The sequence below is a fragment of the Punica granatum genome, chromosome 3 (genome assembly GCF_007655135.1).
Source record: "Punica granatum isolate Tunisia-2019 chromosome 3, ASM765513v2, whole genome shotgun sequence".
Lineage (NCBI taxonomy): Eukaryota > Viridiplantae > Streptophyta > Magnoliopsida > Myrtales > Lythraceae > Punica > Punica granatum.
The window spans coordinates 33644304-33661790 of NC_045129.1; the positions used below are offsets into that span (position 1 = coordinate 33644304).

The window sequence follows — 17487 nt, forward strand, 5'->3', positions numbered from 1 at the left end:
CGAACGCCCGGCCTCGTAGACCCACAACTCCCGATCCCCGACGCCCTCAGCTCACGGCACGATTCTCCTGGCCTTCCCCAGCTCACTCGGGAACCCCCAGCTCGAAGTACCCGAAACCCCGCTGCCCCTCAGCTCGCCCGATCCTCCCGAAAACCCCAGCTCACTCATTCTCATCCCGACTCTCCCTCAGCTCCAGACCGGTCCGCCTACTCCCGGAGCTCGACTCCCCGAGACTCCCTCAGCTCTACCGCACACCCGAATATCTCCCGGCTCCCTCGCCTCCCTCTGTGTTTTAGTGTTTTGGCTAACCGGGTCGTCTCATTTTTTTTTCGGGTTGAACAGACGGCCGAGACCAGCAACCCAGACAGCACCAGGCGGCCCAGCCCGGTCCTCCAGCGGCCCAGCCCGTTTCAGTAGAGCCCAGTCCGGCCCGGTCCGCCCCCCATCAGTCCGAATCCCTTCGGCCCAATAGTCGGTCCGGCCCACTCGGCCCAATTTGGTCTAGTCCACCCCACCGGATCTCGGCCCGACCCAACTCGTTCGGCAATTTTCTCTTTTTTTATTTTTTATTTTACAGATTCACCCCCAATCTCCCGAACTAGGTAAATCCCCAACTTAGTGGCACGTTTAGGACTCCGCTTCTAAATATTAATGCTTACTTGGATAAATATGATGCGAAATGAATGTTATTGGGCTGTGCGGGTGATCGGATTTGTCTCAAACTCGATTTTACGAACTTTCCGTTTGTCTCATTTCAGTACAGAGGACGCATTTTTATTTTTCGGATCTGCCCTGAATTTTAAAATTATTTCCAGTCAAGTCCCGGTCATTTTAATATCTTCAAATCAGTCCCTGAACTTTTCGAAATTTTTAAATCAGTCCCTGAACTTTTCGGAATCTCCAGATCAGTCCTGAACTTTTAGGAATTTTTAAATCAGTCCCTAAACTTTTTGCAATTTTCAAATCAGTCCCTGAATGTTTCGGAATTTTCACATTAGTCCCTAAACTTTTCGAATTTTCACATCAGTCCCTGAGCTTTTCGGAATTTGCAGATCAGTCCTTTAACTTTTCGGAATTTTCAAATCAGTCCTGAACATTTTCCAAAGACATCCAGCCCTTTCCTACTTGGATCACCGACCGACAGCGTGTGTGCCATATTTAAATATTTTATTCTTGTAATTATATGTATACGGCATGATAACGTGTGTGCTTTGCATGATTTTCCGCTTTCCATGAATCGGTGTCGTTTTATCGATTTCGTTGATATCGTGCTTGCGTGTATGTTTGTATGTGTTTATCATGATCATGGATGCACCGGTTATGTAAATTTGTACGTTCGCCGTGCTTGATGTGGTGATATGCTCTTGATCCGTGCTTAAAATGCTTTATCGTTTAAATCGAAACCTCACATGAATCGGGTTAATCATGCAAACTCGATCTAAAATTAATTTTTAAATCCTAAGGCGATCGGGAATTAGGATTCGCATCGGACGGTCCATCAATGATCGGCTCGACGGTTCGAAACTCGAATATTTAGAGCATTTGGCAAAACATTAATTAATTTAATCAATAATTTCACTAACGGGGTAATTGGACGTTCACACGATTAATTAATTCACTTGGCCCTAATAATTTTGTACGAATTGGTAATAAACCGGTAACACGCGTCGATAGGTTGCAAACATGCGTTGCTGCCCTTCTCAAAACTTGCAAATTTTATAAAAGTCGAGACACGTAGTTCGATGTGACATGGATGTCTAGGAATGACTTGCGCGTCTTGACTCGAGGCCTCACCTGATTTCAGGAAACTCAGGTCGGGACGTGGAAGTTCTTCTTAGATCACTTCCGGAAAGATTAACCGATCTTTTGGTTTTTCTGGGGTTCTTGACAACCCTGGAAGGTCCAAGGGATATGTTAGCGCCGGTCACAGGCCGAGGCGGCCCGTACCGCGTAATCTCTTTTCTGAAAATAATTTCCGCATCAAGGGCAAAACCGTTTATTTGCAACTTAGCGACACCCCTAGGGTTAGAATAATAGAAACACTACGATATCAGGGTAGGGATGAGCTACCTGTCTAGGCGCAGCTTCATCTGCATAGCCCGCTCTATCCGATCGATGAGTTTTTGTTATTCTAGTATAGTCTCGGGTAGTTAGTCCGGGTGAATTGGCTCAAAATACAAATACCAGACTAATTATATACTTGGTTAAGACAAAAATGGGCAATAGCGGGATAGGCATTAGGTTCTAGGACTCACGAGCGGAATCCATATTCGGTAATAACTTGTAACAACCGTAGTGTCATAACATAGAATAATCCTAAAAGCAATCCACAAACACAAGATTTGACAATAGACGTCACGTACGTCAAGTCCTCAAAAAATAATGCCAAATGCAAAATACCCTCCCGAGGCGATCCTTGATCGATTCGCACCTTGTACCCACTTTGTTTGATTTAGGGTAGGATTTGTATGCCAAGATACCCCGGTTAATAATTGGTTAATTCACGTAAATTCGGCAATAACAAAACCCCATTGTTTGTTGTATTTATGTCCGCTTGTTAACATTCTTGCACTTGTTTGTTATGCGGATCGAGCCTGATCCTTTAGGGCACGATTCATAGGGGGTCCAACACCCCAATCGTAGATCACGGGTCCAATTCCCCTAATACTGAGCGCGCATCTTAATTTCAATTTCGGTCTTTTCAAACCACACGGTGAGCACGAGTGGAATAATAACCGAACGCGATTCGACCGGGATTCAGTTGTTGTAATTTGTATTTTATTTATTTGAGAGGACAATGTAAGGACTTATGTTATACGTTTATTCATGTAAGAATCCCGGTCGGAGAGCGGACGGTCGGAGTGTTTCTTCGAAATTTACGGTGTCAAAACGCGTAAGATGAGCGGAACTTAATTAAGCGGTCATTAAATAAAAATGGCAAGCCTAGACAAGTTAGAGTACCGATAGGGCATGCGAGATATAGGCTCGCATGTAACAGAACCCCCGAATTCGGAACCTCGGGTTTCGCAGACCATATGCCTTAGCAATTAGGTGTACCCTGTACCCCTAGACCCGGGTAACTTGCCGGCCCTCGACCTTTCGGGTCGTAAAATGGCAAGTGGCGACTCCTTCTCACGTGCGTCCGTCGCGCGTCCCCGGGATGGTGGACACTCCCAAGCCGCGTTGCATAGGCGCGCACACGCGTGCCCCGACGAGATGAAATTCGGGTGCGCACAGCTTAGCGACTCCGCTGGGGAAACTTAGAGGGTTCGGGCTCGTTCCCGCTTGCTTTGTTTGCCTGTTTATTTATCGCTTTCCGTAATTTTTCGCTTATTTACTTTACGCACTTTTATTTCCCGCACACGCATTGCATATCATACTAGCTTCTAGGTACCTATGGGTCGCGTCCTACGACCGGTAATAGGAGCATAGGTTAGATAGGGGTTCGAAGTAGGGGTACGGCGCGCAGTTCGACTGCCGCTTAGGCCTTGAAAAGAATCCCGCTCGGTTTCAAGGAATTGACACCCTTGAGTCAAGAGCCCCCATCCTTACGTAGCACTGTCCCTGTAGCACTAAAACCATGCATTTTGCAGGAGCTTCATGCCATCCTCCAACTCGGCTTCAACGACAGTCCATTGAGTCGGCCTGCGCGCCATTTGAGTCTTTTCCAATTTCGAGAGACATGTACATACACCTTGTAATTCAATTAAGCCGTGGGCATTTACATTTCCGCATGCATACATCATATAACTTTCAAAATTAGGGTGTCACTCGCATTGATAAGTCCTAAGTCGATTTTCCTTTCATCTTGGTAAGGGATGTTGCGCCCGGCCTCCTTTCCGCGCCTCGACAGGATCACACCACCACTGGACGAAATCAACCGCATATGGATAAGTCTGCGCCGAATTGATCAGGACTACATCACCACCTTCGTCGGAGATGTGCCTCTGTTGTCCGCTCGTCGGGTAGACTGGAATTTTCTCGGAGCTGCTATAACGTTTTGGGATCCAGCACACGCCGTCTTCAACATCCAGGGCAGCGAGCTCGCGCGCACTATTGAGGAGTATAGGACCCTCATCGGCCGGACCACAGTCACTCACGGAATTATGGAGCCTAATTTCCAAACTACTCGACCAGTACTAGTTTCGCGCCTACTCGGGGTGCAAAGGTCTTCGCTGCAAGCCGAACTCGCATATTCCGGCGGTACAGAGATAATAACTGCGAAACTACTCCGTTTTATCGATTCACAATCACGCGTGGTCCAAGGGGATCTTTTCCAAAAGAATTTGTGTCATGCAGTTTTACTTTTGATTTTTGGGACTCTTTTATTCCCTCGCGCAGCTGATCGTATAGACGCAACTTTAGCTAGCGTCGTCCTCCAAGTGGTCGGAGGCCGCGAGTATGAGGTAGGCCTAGTGGCCGAGACTATTCGGTCCCTCGACCGCATCACACGAACAGCTGATCGTAGGTTGAAAGGGTCCCTAATCCTCTTACAAATGTGGCTTCAAAGTCATGCAAACCCCTTCGGTCTCGTGAGGCCAGTCCTGTTTTTCAGTCGCTCGGGGTCGATCATTTCGCAGTTATTATCTCTGATACGTGTGGAAGAACGCAAGGTTTCCGAGTGGATCAAGATTTTTCGCGAAATACCACCTAGGGGCTTTAAGTGGCGAGCCGCGTGGATGCCACCCGGACCCGCGGCCCTTAGGTGCCCTAATTTTAACGGAGTACCACTCGTGAGTCATGCGGGGTCCACCACATATTTTCCGGCAAGAGTGATGAGGCAGTTTGGCAGCCTGCAGACAGTCCCTGAGGACACGGCACGGGCTAAATTCGAACACACTTGGCGGGAGGATCAGACATCCGTGGATCGCCAAAGAGACATCGAACGGGTTTTGGACGCGTGGCGAACCGTGGTCATCGAGCGTCCGTATTTCCCCGAGCATCCAACCCTTGAAGAACAGGATTTCCAGGCTACCGAGGAATATGTCCTCCGTTTCTATCGGTGGGGTCCTACAGCACACGAGGATCCCGCCGACTCTCCACGAGCTGAAGATAACAGACCAACGGGAGCTTCTCTCACCCCGAACGTGCCCGTTCAAGCAGAGCTTGCTAACCTCAGGGCCGAGAGAGATCACCTTCGTCGGGAAGTCGCAGAGAAAGACGAGCAGCTTGTGGATCAGCGGCAATTACAGAGAGAGCTCGCCCAGGCCCGCGCCGAGCTGTAGAGGCGCGAGCAGGAGCTGGCACGAGCAAATGTCGCCTTGGAGAGGTTCAGGAAGAGAGCCCGTGGAGGTCCACGCACCCCTTAGGATAGACACCTCCACCAAGCCCTCACCTGAATCGGTGCGCTCCACGGCAACAGTCACTCGCACCCTGAGCGCGGTGGAAGAACGACTTAGGGCTTGTTTTTAATTGCATTGTATCTTAGAAACCTTTTGAATCAATGCGAGTGACAACATTAGTTTTCAAATCCATGCATCTCATGCACGTCATCCCCTTATTTATTATGTCACACGTTTTTATTTTTAGAACGTAACTCGTTTGCGTAGAAATTTACACACTTGTTAATACAGGTAACCATAACTGGCGCTGCACCGTTATCTCACTCGTCTGCAATCGAAGATGGCACAGAACAATCAGCCTGCTAGCTCCGAGGAGAACACTCCACCGACGCCGGTTTATTATCAACCGTCCATGACTCAAGCACTGCCACCACTAACTCCTGCAAGCGTACCCCCAGTACACTCGAGAGAAATTCCACCACCGGTCCCAACGCCATAAGCTCAAGCACCGTCCACCTCTACTGAGGGTGCGGCCCGCATCGTCGCACTGGAAGGCGACATTTCCTCACTGAAGGGCACGGTCAATCAGATGGCCGCCGACATGGCCGAGCTCATGGCCCTGCTCAGAGCTTCAAACCGCACCTCCTCGAATTCTACTCCGCCTCCAGGGTATGGGCCAACGGTCGACCCAAACCCTTGGGTCCCGCCGACCCATGCTCCGGAAGGTATTGAAGCGCCTGCGATACACGCACCGGCGGGCCTCCCAGCCAACGTCCCTCCGCCATCAATGACTCTCCCGGCAGCCATTCCTCTCCCACCGTCGAACCCGACCACTCTTATACCGCCGCCGATGTCCATACCGGTTCCGGCACCCGTTTACGCGGCTCCTCTGCCGATGGTCTTCCCGGCGCAGAGCCCCCACGCTCCTGCTCACACATCCGAGCCTCTCCCATTCCAAGCTCCACAACCCCACATCAGCTTTACTTACCCAACTCTACCTCCCCTAAACATTCCCATCCCTGAACCGGGCACGCCAACCCAGGCTGTCCCCATAGCTCCACCGACAAACTTTCTCCAGGAAACGGGGACTGAGCAGGAGCAGAGATTGAAGAAGATGGAAGAGAACATCAAAGCCTTACAATCAGGCGGCCCTCGCCTCGATGCCGGCGATTGCGATTGGAGTCTTTTCCCGGGTATGCGGCTACCCGCGAAGATTAAGGTGCCTGAATTCCAAAGGTACCATGGCACGACCGACCCCCGTCACCATCTCCGTCACTACAGGGGAAAGATGCTGCAGTACTGGGACTACGAAGAGTTCGTCATCCACACGTTCCAGGACAGTTTGGCGGGAGTGGCTCTCGATTGGTACATGTCGCTGAAAGCCGCGGATATCCCTACATGGACGGACCTTTCGGGCAAATTCATCGACCAGTACAAGTACTGTGCAGAAACGCCTCCGACCATGTTGGAGCTCAGTACAATGGAGATGGCCGAGGATCAGGGCTTCGAGGCCTACGCAGTAAAGTGGAGGGCTAGAGCGGCGAAACATGTCCCCCCGATTAGTGAGGCGCAGCAGATCCAATTATTCCACTCTACCCTCAGAGGGGCCTACTACTTGCACCTGTTGGCTCACACGTCTTCATTCTCCAACCTTATCGACGCCGGGAGAAAGCTCGATATTGGCGTTAAGCTCGGCAAGATAGAAGGACCGGCCGAGAAGAAAGAGAGAGAGTCCTCGAAGAAGGTTGCTACTGGGACACCCTCCGCGGGAAACAGGAGAGGAAGAGACGCGTCCGTCAATGCCGTTAACTCAGGGCGCCAGGCCCCCCAACAGTATTCCATCAATTACACGCCCGCACCACCGACCACTCAGGCGTATGCCCCACCTCCGATGCATTATCAGCAGCAACTCCCAGCGCAACAAGTATATTATTCCGCCCCGCCGGCCTCCTTTCCGTTGCCGGCCTCGCACAATTACGTCCCTGTTCCTCCTCCGATCCAACAAAGCAGGCCTCCGGCTTCGAGAACTCCTCAGCCGGTGCAACGGGCTCCGGCCCCGCAAGACCATCGAGGCACCGCGCCGCGGCGCAAACAATTCACACCCCTTCCGGCCCCGCTCTCCCACATATACCGGCAACTCCTCGCAGGCAATAGGATTAGATCAGTAGTGCCTAACCCCGATTTCGACCCCACCATTCAGGATCAAAGTCGGCGCTGCGAGTACCATCAGGGCGCACCCGGTCACACCATCGACGATTGTTGGAAGCTGCGGGAGAAGATCCAAGCTATGATTGATGGCAAACAACTCACGTTCAACGCCGTCAAACCTCCGAACGTGCAAGCTAATCCTTTTCCCGATCACGGGTCAAGCTCGGGACCCAGCATTAACATGATCAGTGTTTGCGCCATAGGGGAGTACGAGACCGGGCAGGAGCCATCCGCCCCCTTCGTAATCGAATATGTGCCTGCGGAAACCGGTATAGGGTACGCGGGGTTTGATGCCACGCCCGCCCCATTCGTGATAGATGTCCCTGCACGAGAGCCATATCAAGATAGCAAGGTTCCGTGGACCTACGAAGGGAGTGTCGGGAACCTCGAGCGTCAATTCAGCGTCATGGGCGTGACGCGCTCGGGACGAGTGTATGAAAACCCGGAGGCCGCGAACAAAGGAAATGCGCCTGCTGTGACATTAGGAATCGCCCCGGAAGCTACGCCGATCCCACAAAAGAAGGTGACCGAAGAGGAAGCCGAGGCTCTTATGAAGATCATCAAGGCAAGCGAGTATAAGGTTGTTGAACAAATGGGCAAGTCTCCGGCCCACATCTCACTACTCGCCCTTCTCTTGGGTTCGGAGCCACATCGTGAAGCGCTCCTGAAGGTCCTAACGGCAGCACAGGTCCCTAAGGAGACGGCTCTAGGTCTCATTGAAGAGACCATTGGATCGATCTTCTCCAACAATATTTCATTTTCGGATGACGAGCTTCCCCCCGAAGGATACGCACACTCACGGGCGTTGCACATCGTCTGCAAGTGCAATAACTTCGTGGTGGGCCGGGTCATGATTGACAACGGTTCGGCTCTCAATGTATGTCCTGTTTCCACCCTGAAGCAGATGAATGTGGATTTGAATCATATTCGTCCGAGCAAGACAGCGGTTCGAGCCTTCGATGGCTCGCGGAGAGAAGTAAACGGAGAGATCGACCTTTTGATCGAGGTAGGTCCTTGTTCATTCAGCATCACTTTCCAGGTCCTCGACATCCCCAATGCCTTCAGCTTGCTGCTCGGGAGGCCATGGATCCATTTTGCGGGCGCAGTCCCTTCCACCTTGCACCAAAAGCTTAAGTTCATCGTGGAAGAGCGACTCATCACGGTCAAAGGTGAAGAGGACTATGCGATTTATAAGGAGACGGTTGTCCCCTACATCAGTATTGGGGACGATCATAACCTCCCCTTCCACTCGTTCGACACCATCTCCGTCATCCGAGACTACGGAAAGGCCGGTACGGCACCTCCTCGGATTTAGACGACGCGCTTGTCGATCTGCCAGGCATATACGCCGTCACCGAGGAGACTCCTTCAGGGGTCTACATCCGCCTCGCGCAGGAGAATGAGGAGCTCAACAACTGGACCTCAGTCCCGCGCTACTCGGCTGTAATCGCCGATGTGTAAGGCTATCTTTGTAGACGATGTTTCCCGCGTGTCGGCAAAGTCATAAGCCACACGACGGAAGAGGGGTTTTTGTTATGGCATCAATGTTCCCACCTTCAATGAAATCCCTACATGCATTTTTGAATTTCCGTGTCTCCTTCGTTTCCTTCTCTCTTACTCATTCGCAGCGCTTTAAATATTTCTAAGACGACTCGTTTAAATTTTCAGGCTCCACTCGAATCCAAATCTTCGACGCGTCGATTCGAACCCATCCAAAGAACTCCTCGAAGAGCCCCAACCCATATACTTCGGGGAAGGGCTCGACGAGGACGGTCGAGTGCCTGAGATAGAGGAGAGTTTGCACCGCCTCGAGAACCGTCAACTCACCTCAGTTGAGCCAACAGAAGAAATCAACGTAGGCACCGAAGAGGAACCCCGCACGCTAAAGATCGGGACGGGCCTCGACGGGCCTCGACCAAACACAACGAGCTCGGATGATCGATTTCCTGAAGGAGTACCAAGAGGTCTTCGCCTGGTCCTACGCCGACATGCCGGGCTTAGATCCATCGATAGTCAAGCACTCTCTCCCACTCGATACAGAGAACTTCCCGCCCAAACGGCAGCACCTATGGCGGCAGCGAGCCGGCCTTCTCCTCCGCATCAAAGAGGAGGTCCTCAGCACCTCGTCGGGGCACGCATGCGCGCGCCTAAGCAAACGCGGCTTGGGAGTGTCCACCTTCCCGGGGACGCGCGACGGACGCACGTGAGAAGGAGTCGCCACTTGCCATTTTACGACCCGAAGGTCGAGGGCCGGCAAGTTACCCGGGTCTAGGGGTACGGGGTACACCTAAATGCTAAGGCAATGGTCGTACGAAACCGAAAATTCCGAATTCGGGGGTTCTATTACATGCGGGCTTATATCCCGCACGCCCTTTTGGTACTCTAGCTTGCTAGGCTTGCCATTTTGTTTATTTACTGCGTGATTTAGAGTTGCGCTCGACTCGCCCGTTTTGACACCGTAAAGTCGATGGATTGATGAAGTTGGGCCAAGAATCCGAAAGATGAGTAGGCTTGTGCGTCGAGGAATCGGTCCACTATCTCAACGTTACAGTTCATCGAACCGTGATGGTCGATTCCCTACGCGAACCGAAACCGCGAGTATTCGAGTTTACTCATCTCTTGGTAATAATAGACCGACTTGACCGGTTCGACACTCGGACCTCTCGCTCGCCGATCGGGGATCCTTACAAGTGACCGAGTGAATATACAAATAAAATCCTCACAATGTTCTCTCGGATAATTACAAAGTGTAACTGAATAAGTAAATGGATCCCGATCGGTTTGCATTGGGCCAATATTCCACTCCGGCTCACCGTGTGTTTTGAATAACCGATAAAAAAATTAAGGCAACGCGGGCTCAAGGAGCCGGGGGTCGGGTCCGATCGTTCCAACGGTTTGCAAGAGAACCGGTCGATTCCCACTGTAACCGTTGGACCGATCGAGCTCCCGGGTGATATCTAAACCCGTTTCACGCATCCAATCCAAATTGCCTTCCACATAGGCCATATTTGGAGTATGACGGTGAATCGAGGCTAGATCCCATTCCGCACTCGGGTTGCACGCGCTCAGTGAATTAGGAGACGTTGGACCTCGTGTTCGATGGTTTGGGGCGTTGGACCCCGTGCAACACGTAACCTATGGGCTCGGACTCGAACTGCAGCAAATCAGCAAAAGGAAATGGAAAACAGAAGAAAACTGATAAAACTGATGGAAAACAGATAACAACTGACAAACGTAGGTGAATACAGACAAGTTGTGTATTAAGTCGAATGTACGTGATTTAATCAGTTATCGACCGGGGTTGATTTGCAAACAATGTGTCTAGCCTAGGCAACCATAGATGGTGGGCTAGAATATGGTTCTAAGCCGATTACATGTGTGAATTTGTTTTAGAGCTTTTATTCGGTTAAGTGTCACTATGGTTTCACCGAATTAACCAAACTTGTGTTTTGACTCTAGATTGGAACCTAGCATTCCACCTATCAATTATCTAATGTTCGGTTAAGTCGAGTGTATGATTAATCCGGTTTTTCGTGTTTCGTAAATGAAATGAAATGTTCACCACCGAATCTACGGTAGAAAGATAGAAACACCGAAAGTGAACGGAATGGGCCGTGCGAATGAAACTCGCACCCGAACGGGTTGCCCTTTCCCACCCATAGATCGAGGTGTTTCCAACTCCCTAACGCCTAGGGTATCGGTGAATCACGGAATGACGATTATGCCCTTGGATAAAATTGCGATGTCCGTATGTAAATTGGAGATCACGTCACAGGAAGAAATCTAAGGAGGACTCACGCGTCTTGACTCGAGCCACCTCAAATCGGGCCCGGACTCGAGTCATAGCACGCGAGTACTCGTTAGACATCAATTCTATTCGTGTTACGTGTCTCGGTGTTTTGAAATTGTGATCTTTTAAGGAAAAGGGCATTCCCGCCGTTCCGTGAACCATCGATGCGTTTACGAATTAAGGATCGATTAACCTAATTATTTAGTCCAAGTGATTTAATTAATCGAGTGGCACGTCCCGTTTCCCGTTTGTGAAGTGGTTTAATGATTGAGACCTCAAACCTCAATTGTTATGGATCAATGAAATGATTGTTCGATATTAACGTATCTAGCATACGAATTAACATGAAACCAACGATTAAATGAAAATTGTGATTACAATCAATTCCAAGAATCGGTTTTGACCATTTCTTGCATGCATAAAACATCAAACACGATGACAACGTGCATTTTTTACATAGCCGGTGCCGCCATGATCTTAGGAACGCAATTAAACATACAAACAAGCACAAGCACGATATTTAGAGGAATCGATAAAACGACACCGACTCATGGGAAGCAAAAAATGTAAAAACTCGGGAAATGACTTGAGTCGGGAAAAGGAGGCCATCCATGGCCCGAGGAAGCCAAGAGGGGCTCTCGGCCACCTCCCTTGGGGCGAGGCCGAGAGGCTCCCTTGGTTCACCCGAGCCAACGATGTCTCCTCGACTCTGATTCAAGCTATTTCCCGACATGCTAGCACTATAAACGATGAAGACATGCATAATACGATGTAAAAACACATAAAAACATAAACTTGCATGTGAATCGGTCATGAACCGCCTTATCGCCCCACAAACACAAAGAAAACGTAAAAGTCCTAACTTCTCTGAGTCGGGAGTGATTATACCTAGCCCCGGGATGCGGGAAAGAGTCGGAGAAGTGTCAAAGGGAGTCGGGAGACTCGGCTGGAACGAACAGATCCGAATCAGTGAAGTCGGGTCGGCGGCAGACCCGACTGGCAGTCCGGCTTGTCGGGGCTGTACCGGTTGATCGGGATGGAATTTTCGTGCGGGGCCAGTTGCATTGGATTCCCAAGAGACCAAGGATCGCGTCTGCGGTGGTTTCGGGAGGAGAGCACGCGTAGATTTTCTGGAAATCAAAAACGAAGTAGGGTCAGTAACAAAAAGACAGACCCAGTCGGGTCAAAACAGACCCGACTGGCACGCGATGAAGAAATGGGTCCATAGGAGGCTCCCGGTGGTATTTTGATGCTAGGTCGGTGGCATTGGACTCCTAACTGACTGAGGATCATGCCTGCGGTGGTTTCATGAGGATTGGACATGTAGATTTTCTGGAAATCAAAAACAAAGTCGGGTTAGCTAGCAGAAAACAGAACCAACTGGGCGGAACTGACCCGACTGGGCAGATCGGAAAGAAATGGCTGTCCCGGAGGCTCCCGGTGGTATTTTGCTGCAAGGTTTGTGGCATTGGACTCCTAACTGACTGAGGATCACGGTGATAGGTGGCTCGTAGCGAGATTCAACCCGACCTGACCTGTGCGTCCCTGCAAAGTTCGGGTTAGAAAAGACGACCAGAGGAAAAAAACCTGACTGGCACCCGATGAAGAAACGACTCTACGGGAGGCTCCCGGTGGTCTTTTGGTGCGAGATCGGTGGCATTGGACTCCTAACTGAGTGAGGATCATACCTGCAGTGGTTTCATGAGGATTAGACATGTCTATTTTCCTGAAAGATGCAAAGAAAACCGGTAAAAAACTGGAAAAATCTGTGAAGGGAGAAAGGAGAGAAAAGGCGGTGGTGCACGGTTGAACGGCTCTCGGCACGCGACCACCTTGTCACGAGGAAGAGTGAGGGTTGTGAGGAACCCCTATGAAGTGATGGCACGACTCGCCATGGTCGTGGGAAGAAATGGCGTGCCAAGGATCCCGGGGTGGCCGTGGAAACCCGTTTCTGCACTGTTTCTACTACCTGCTGAAACGGTGTGTTGGAGGCTTCAAATGCTAAAACTAGGTTCGGAAATGGATTTAGAAGGTCGAAAACATGTGGGGTAAGAAGTTTGGTCAAGGCTCGAGCAAAGTTGGGGGGCGGGACTCGCCTAGGAACCGGGAAAGTACCTAGAGGCCCGATTCTGAAATGTTCTAGATCTGCATGCTGGGAGCTTCAAATGCTGAAACTAACACCGGAAATGGACTCGGGAGGTCGAATACATGTGGGATATGAAGTTTGGTCAAGTTTGGTTCGGGTTGGGTGGCGGTCGCCGGAAAACGGTTGAGTTTTCCGGCAATTATGCCTTGGTTTCGGGCTGAGGGGAGGCTGGACGAATTGCTGAAATGTGCTGAAGTTGAGAGGGCTTGGAGAGGGAGATTGGCTTGAGAGAGAAGGAGAATGAAGAAGTGTCTAAGTTAATGACCAAATGGACTTATAAATGCAAGCTTAATGACAAGATTGAGTGAAGTTAAATGCAATTAAATGGTGCTTAGGGCATCCGAATTTCTTAAGAGGGATTAGGGAGGGGAAGTTGTCTTGAGAAGGTTGATGGGAAGTGATGGATGGAAGAGTGGAGTTGATGGATGGAAGAGTGGAGTTGATGGGTGTGATAGGAAGTGATAGGAAGTGATAGATGTGAGGGAAATTTGAATTGTGTGGTGGGGGGTGCTTGGAGCCGACGGTGGGAGGGAGGAAGCCGCGGCTTGGGGCTGTCCAATCGGAGCCGAGGGTTGAGCCGTGGCTTGGGGTTGAGCCGCGGCTTGATGGCTTGGCTTGGCTGAACTGTGGGTCCCATCTGATTGAGAGAAAAGCCGGCAAATGCTTGAAACCCGATTGAGCTTGCATCCGACCTCCGATGTCCAATTAATTTGAAGATTTGGAATGCTTGAACGACGAGGATTTGAATGAGCCTAATATCGCCGTGTGTTGTGTGGACGAGCGTTCGGGTGACTCGGCGCCTCGGGAGTCGGTTTTGCCCTGTTTGGACGTTCGGGGTGGAATTTAGCGCCTCTCGACCCCCGATTGTTCTTTGTGCATCCTTGCATTTGTTTTGGCGATCCTTTTGCCCCGTGAGTGATTGTTGGCTCGTCGTCCTCGGTCGGGGACCGTTGGCCCGGGAAGACCTAGGGACTTTGACCGGGATTTTCTCAGTGTGCCGTGCTCTTTTCTTATTGTTCATGACCCCGTGCCCGCCTATTTGCCTCCGATTGTCGGATGATGAATAGTGCCCTGGGCTTCGGTCGAGAATCCTCGTGTGGGAAGTCGGTGGGCCAAAATGGGGTGCTGACAGTCTGCAATTACTCTGAATGGGTGGCAAACATCGTGCCCGTGGAGAAGAAGGACGGAAGGGTCAGAGTCTGCGTCGACTACCGGGACCTCAACAAGGCTAGTCCTAAAGACAACTTCCCTCTGCCTCACATCGACGTCTTGGTCGACAACACTGCGCGCCACAATCAATTCTCTTTCATGGATGGCTTTTCGGGGTATAACCAAATCCGGATGGCCGAAGAGGACAAGGTCAAAACGACTTTCATCACAATGTGGGGCACATTTTGCTACAAGGTCATGCCCTTCGGTCTCAAAAATGCCGGGGCAACCTACCAACGGGCAATGGTCACGCTCTTCCATGACATGATGCATAAGGAGATCGAGGTCTACGTCGACGACATGATTGCTAAGTCCAAGGAGGGAGAGGATCACCTCGTCAACCTGAGGCGTCTCTTCGAACGTCTCAAGAAGTACAAGCTTAGGCTCAACCCGGCCAAGTGCACATTCGGCGCGAAATCCGGAAAACTGCTAGGATTTGTGGTCAACGAACGAGGCATCGAGGTCGATCCTGACAAGGTGAAAGCGATTAGGGAGCTACCTCCGCCATCAATAGTGCGCGAGGTACGGAGCTTCTTAGGACGACTGAATTACATCGCGCGTTTCATCGCGAACCTATCAGATAAGTGTCAACCCCTCTTCCGGCTGCTTCGTAAAAATGCAGCAATTGAATGGGACGACGACTGTCAGAAGGCCTTTGACGATATTAAGACATACTTAGTTCAGTCGCCGGTGTTGGTCCCGCCCACACCAGGTCGACCTCTCATTCTTTACCTGACAGTGCGCCGGCAATCATTGGGGTGCATGTTGGGGCAAGAAGATGAGTCCACACGCGCAAAACATGCCATCTACTATCTGAGCAAGAAGTTTACTGAAGGGGAATCCAATTACCCGGAGATCCAGAAGATGTGCTGCGCACTGGTGTGGGTCATGTAGAGAGTTCGACAGTATACTCTCTATCACACTATCCGCTTGCTGTCAAAAGCGGATCCCCTGAAATATCTACTTGGTAGACCATCCTCCATGAGGAACATTGCAAAGTGGCGCCGTCAATTGACGGAGTACGACATCGAGTATGTGCCCTGCACATCAGTCAAGGGGCAAGCAATTGCAGACCATTTGGCGGAATTTCCAATCGAGGATGACACGCCGATCAACTCCGACTTTCCAGACGAAGGGATCCTCCGAGTAAATGAGGAGGAGGAGGGGACCGCATGGAAGATGTATTTCGACGGCGCGGTGAATTCCACCGGTTCTGGTATCGGCGTAGTGCTGATATCCCCGGACGGACGTTATTACCCGATTGCAGCAAAAGTCAATTTTCTCTGCACCAATAATGTAGCCGAATACGAGGCATGCATCCTTGGCTTGCAAGCAGCGATTGATTTCAAGGTGAAGGAGCTAGAAGTGTTCGGAGATTCAATGCTCACAATCTTCCAGACATTAGGGCAATGGAAGACGAAAGACGCAAAGTTTGTACCATACCACGAGTATCTCCAGGAGTTAGTGGAGAACTTCGAGAAAATCTCATTCACCTACACGCCACGTATCAAGAATCAGTTTGCAGACGCACTTGCGACACTGGCATCAATGGTGAGCATCACAAAAGAAAACCTCATCGAGCCACTTGAGATCGAGATTGCCGAAGGCCCGGATTACTGCGACACAATCGTGGCGACCGATGAACAGCCATGGTACGAAGACATCAAACATTTTCTGCAAACCGGCCAATACCCGACATTTGCCAACCGTCGGGACCGGAAAACACTTAGGCAACTTGCAGCGCATTACTTCCTGAGCGGAGAGACTCTCTACCGCCGTTCCTTCGACGCCACACTACTCCGGTGTGTTGACGAAAACGAGGCACAACGACTCATGGGAGAGATACATGAAGGGAGCTGTGGACCCCACATGAGCGGTCTCATGCTCACCAAGAAACTCATGCGCCTAGGTTACTTTTGGTCCACCATGGAGGCCGACTGCGCCAAACACGTCAGACACTGCCACTTGTGCCAGGTCTATGCCGATCAGATCAAAGCACCCCCCAATGAGCTACGCCCGATGGCGGCCCCGTGGCCCTTTTCAATGTGGGGCATTGACGTGATCGGCCCTATCAATCCCAAAGCATCCAATGGACACATGTTCATTTTGGTGGCAATTGACTACTTCACCAATTGGATCGAGGCCATAACGCTCGCTTCGGTCACCGCAAATGCCGTGGCACGTTTCTTTAAGCGCGATATCATCGCCCGATATGGAGTCCCCGAAACAATCATCACCGACAATGCCAAGAACCTGAACAACAGGATCATCGATGAGCTTTGTGAGCGATTCAAAATACACCACCGCAATTCCACACCATACCGTCCCCAAATGAACGGTGCGGTGGAGGCTGCGAACAAAAACATCAAGAGGATCATCGAGAAAATGACGGTGACCTATAAGGATTGGCACGAGATGCTCCCTTTTGCGCTCTTGGCATATCGAACGTCCATCCACACTTCAACCGGGGCAACTCCGTACTCCCTAGTCTACGGCATGGAAGCAGTCCTCCCAATCGAAGTGGAGATTCCCTTCATGAGGGTCATCGTTGAGTCCAAGCTCGAAGAAGCAGAATGAGCGAAGCAGCGCTATGACCAGCTCAATCTCATTGATGAGAGACGGCTAACAACGCTCTGCCATGGTCAATGCTACCAACAAAGAATGGCTCGAGCGTTCAATGCAAGGGTTCGCTACCGCGAATTCCGCCTCGGTGACCTCGTCCTACGAAAGGTCTTGCACATCACACCTGACTCTCAGGGCAAGTTTGCGTACAAGTATGATGGACCTTTCGTCGTCAGGGAAGTGTTCTCCGAAGGGGCAATTATCTTGAGCGATATGGACGGGACCGAAAA

At 50.8% G+C, this 17487-nt stretch overlaps 1 protein-coding gene across 1 annotated transcript; it reads left to right on the plus strand.

The window, feature by feature from the left end:
• The first annotated feature begins 5871 nt into the window (after window positions 1-5871).
• Window positions 5872-8805, plus strand: LOC116200557. The gene has a single exon (XM_031531392.1). The coding sequence runs from the start codon at window positions 5872-5874 to the stop codon at window positions 8803-8805; it is 2934 nt and encodes a 977-aa protein (XP_031387252.1).
• Window positions 8806-17487: the final 8682 nt, after the last annotated feature.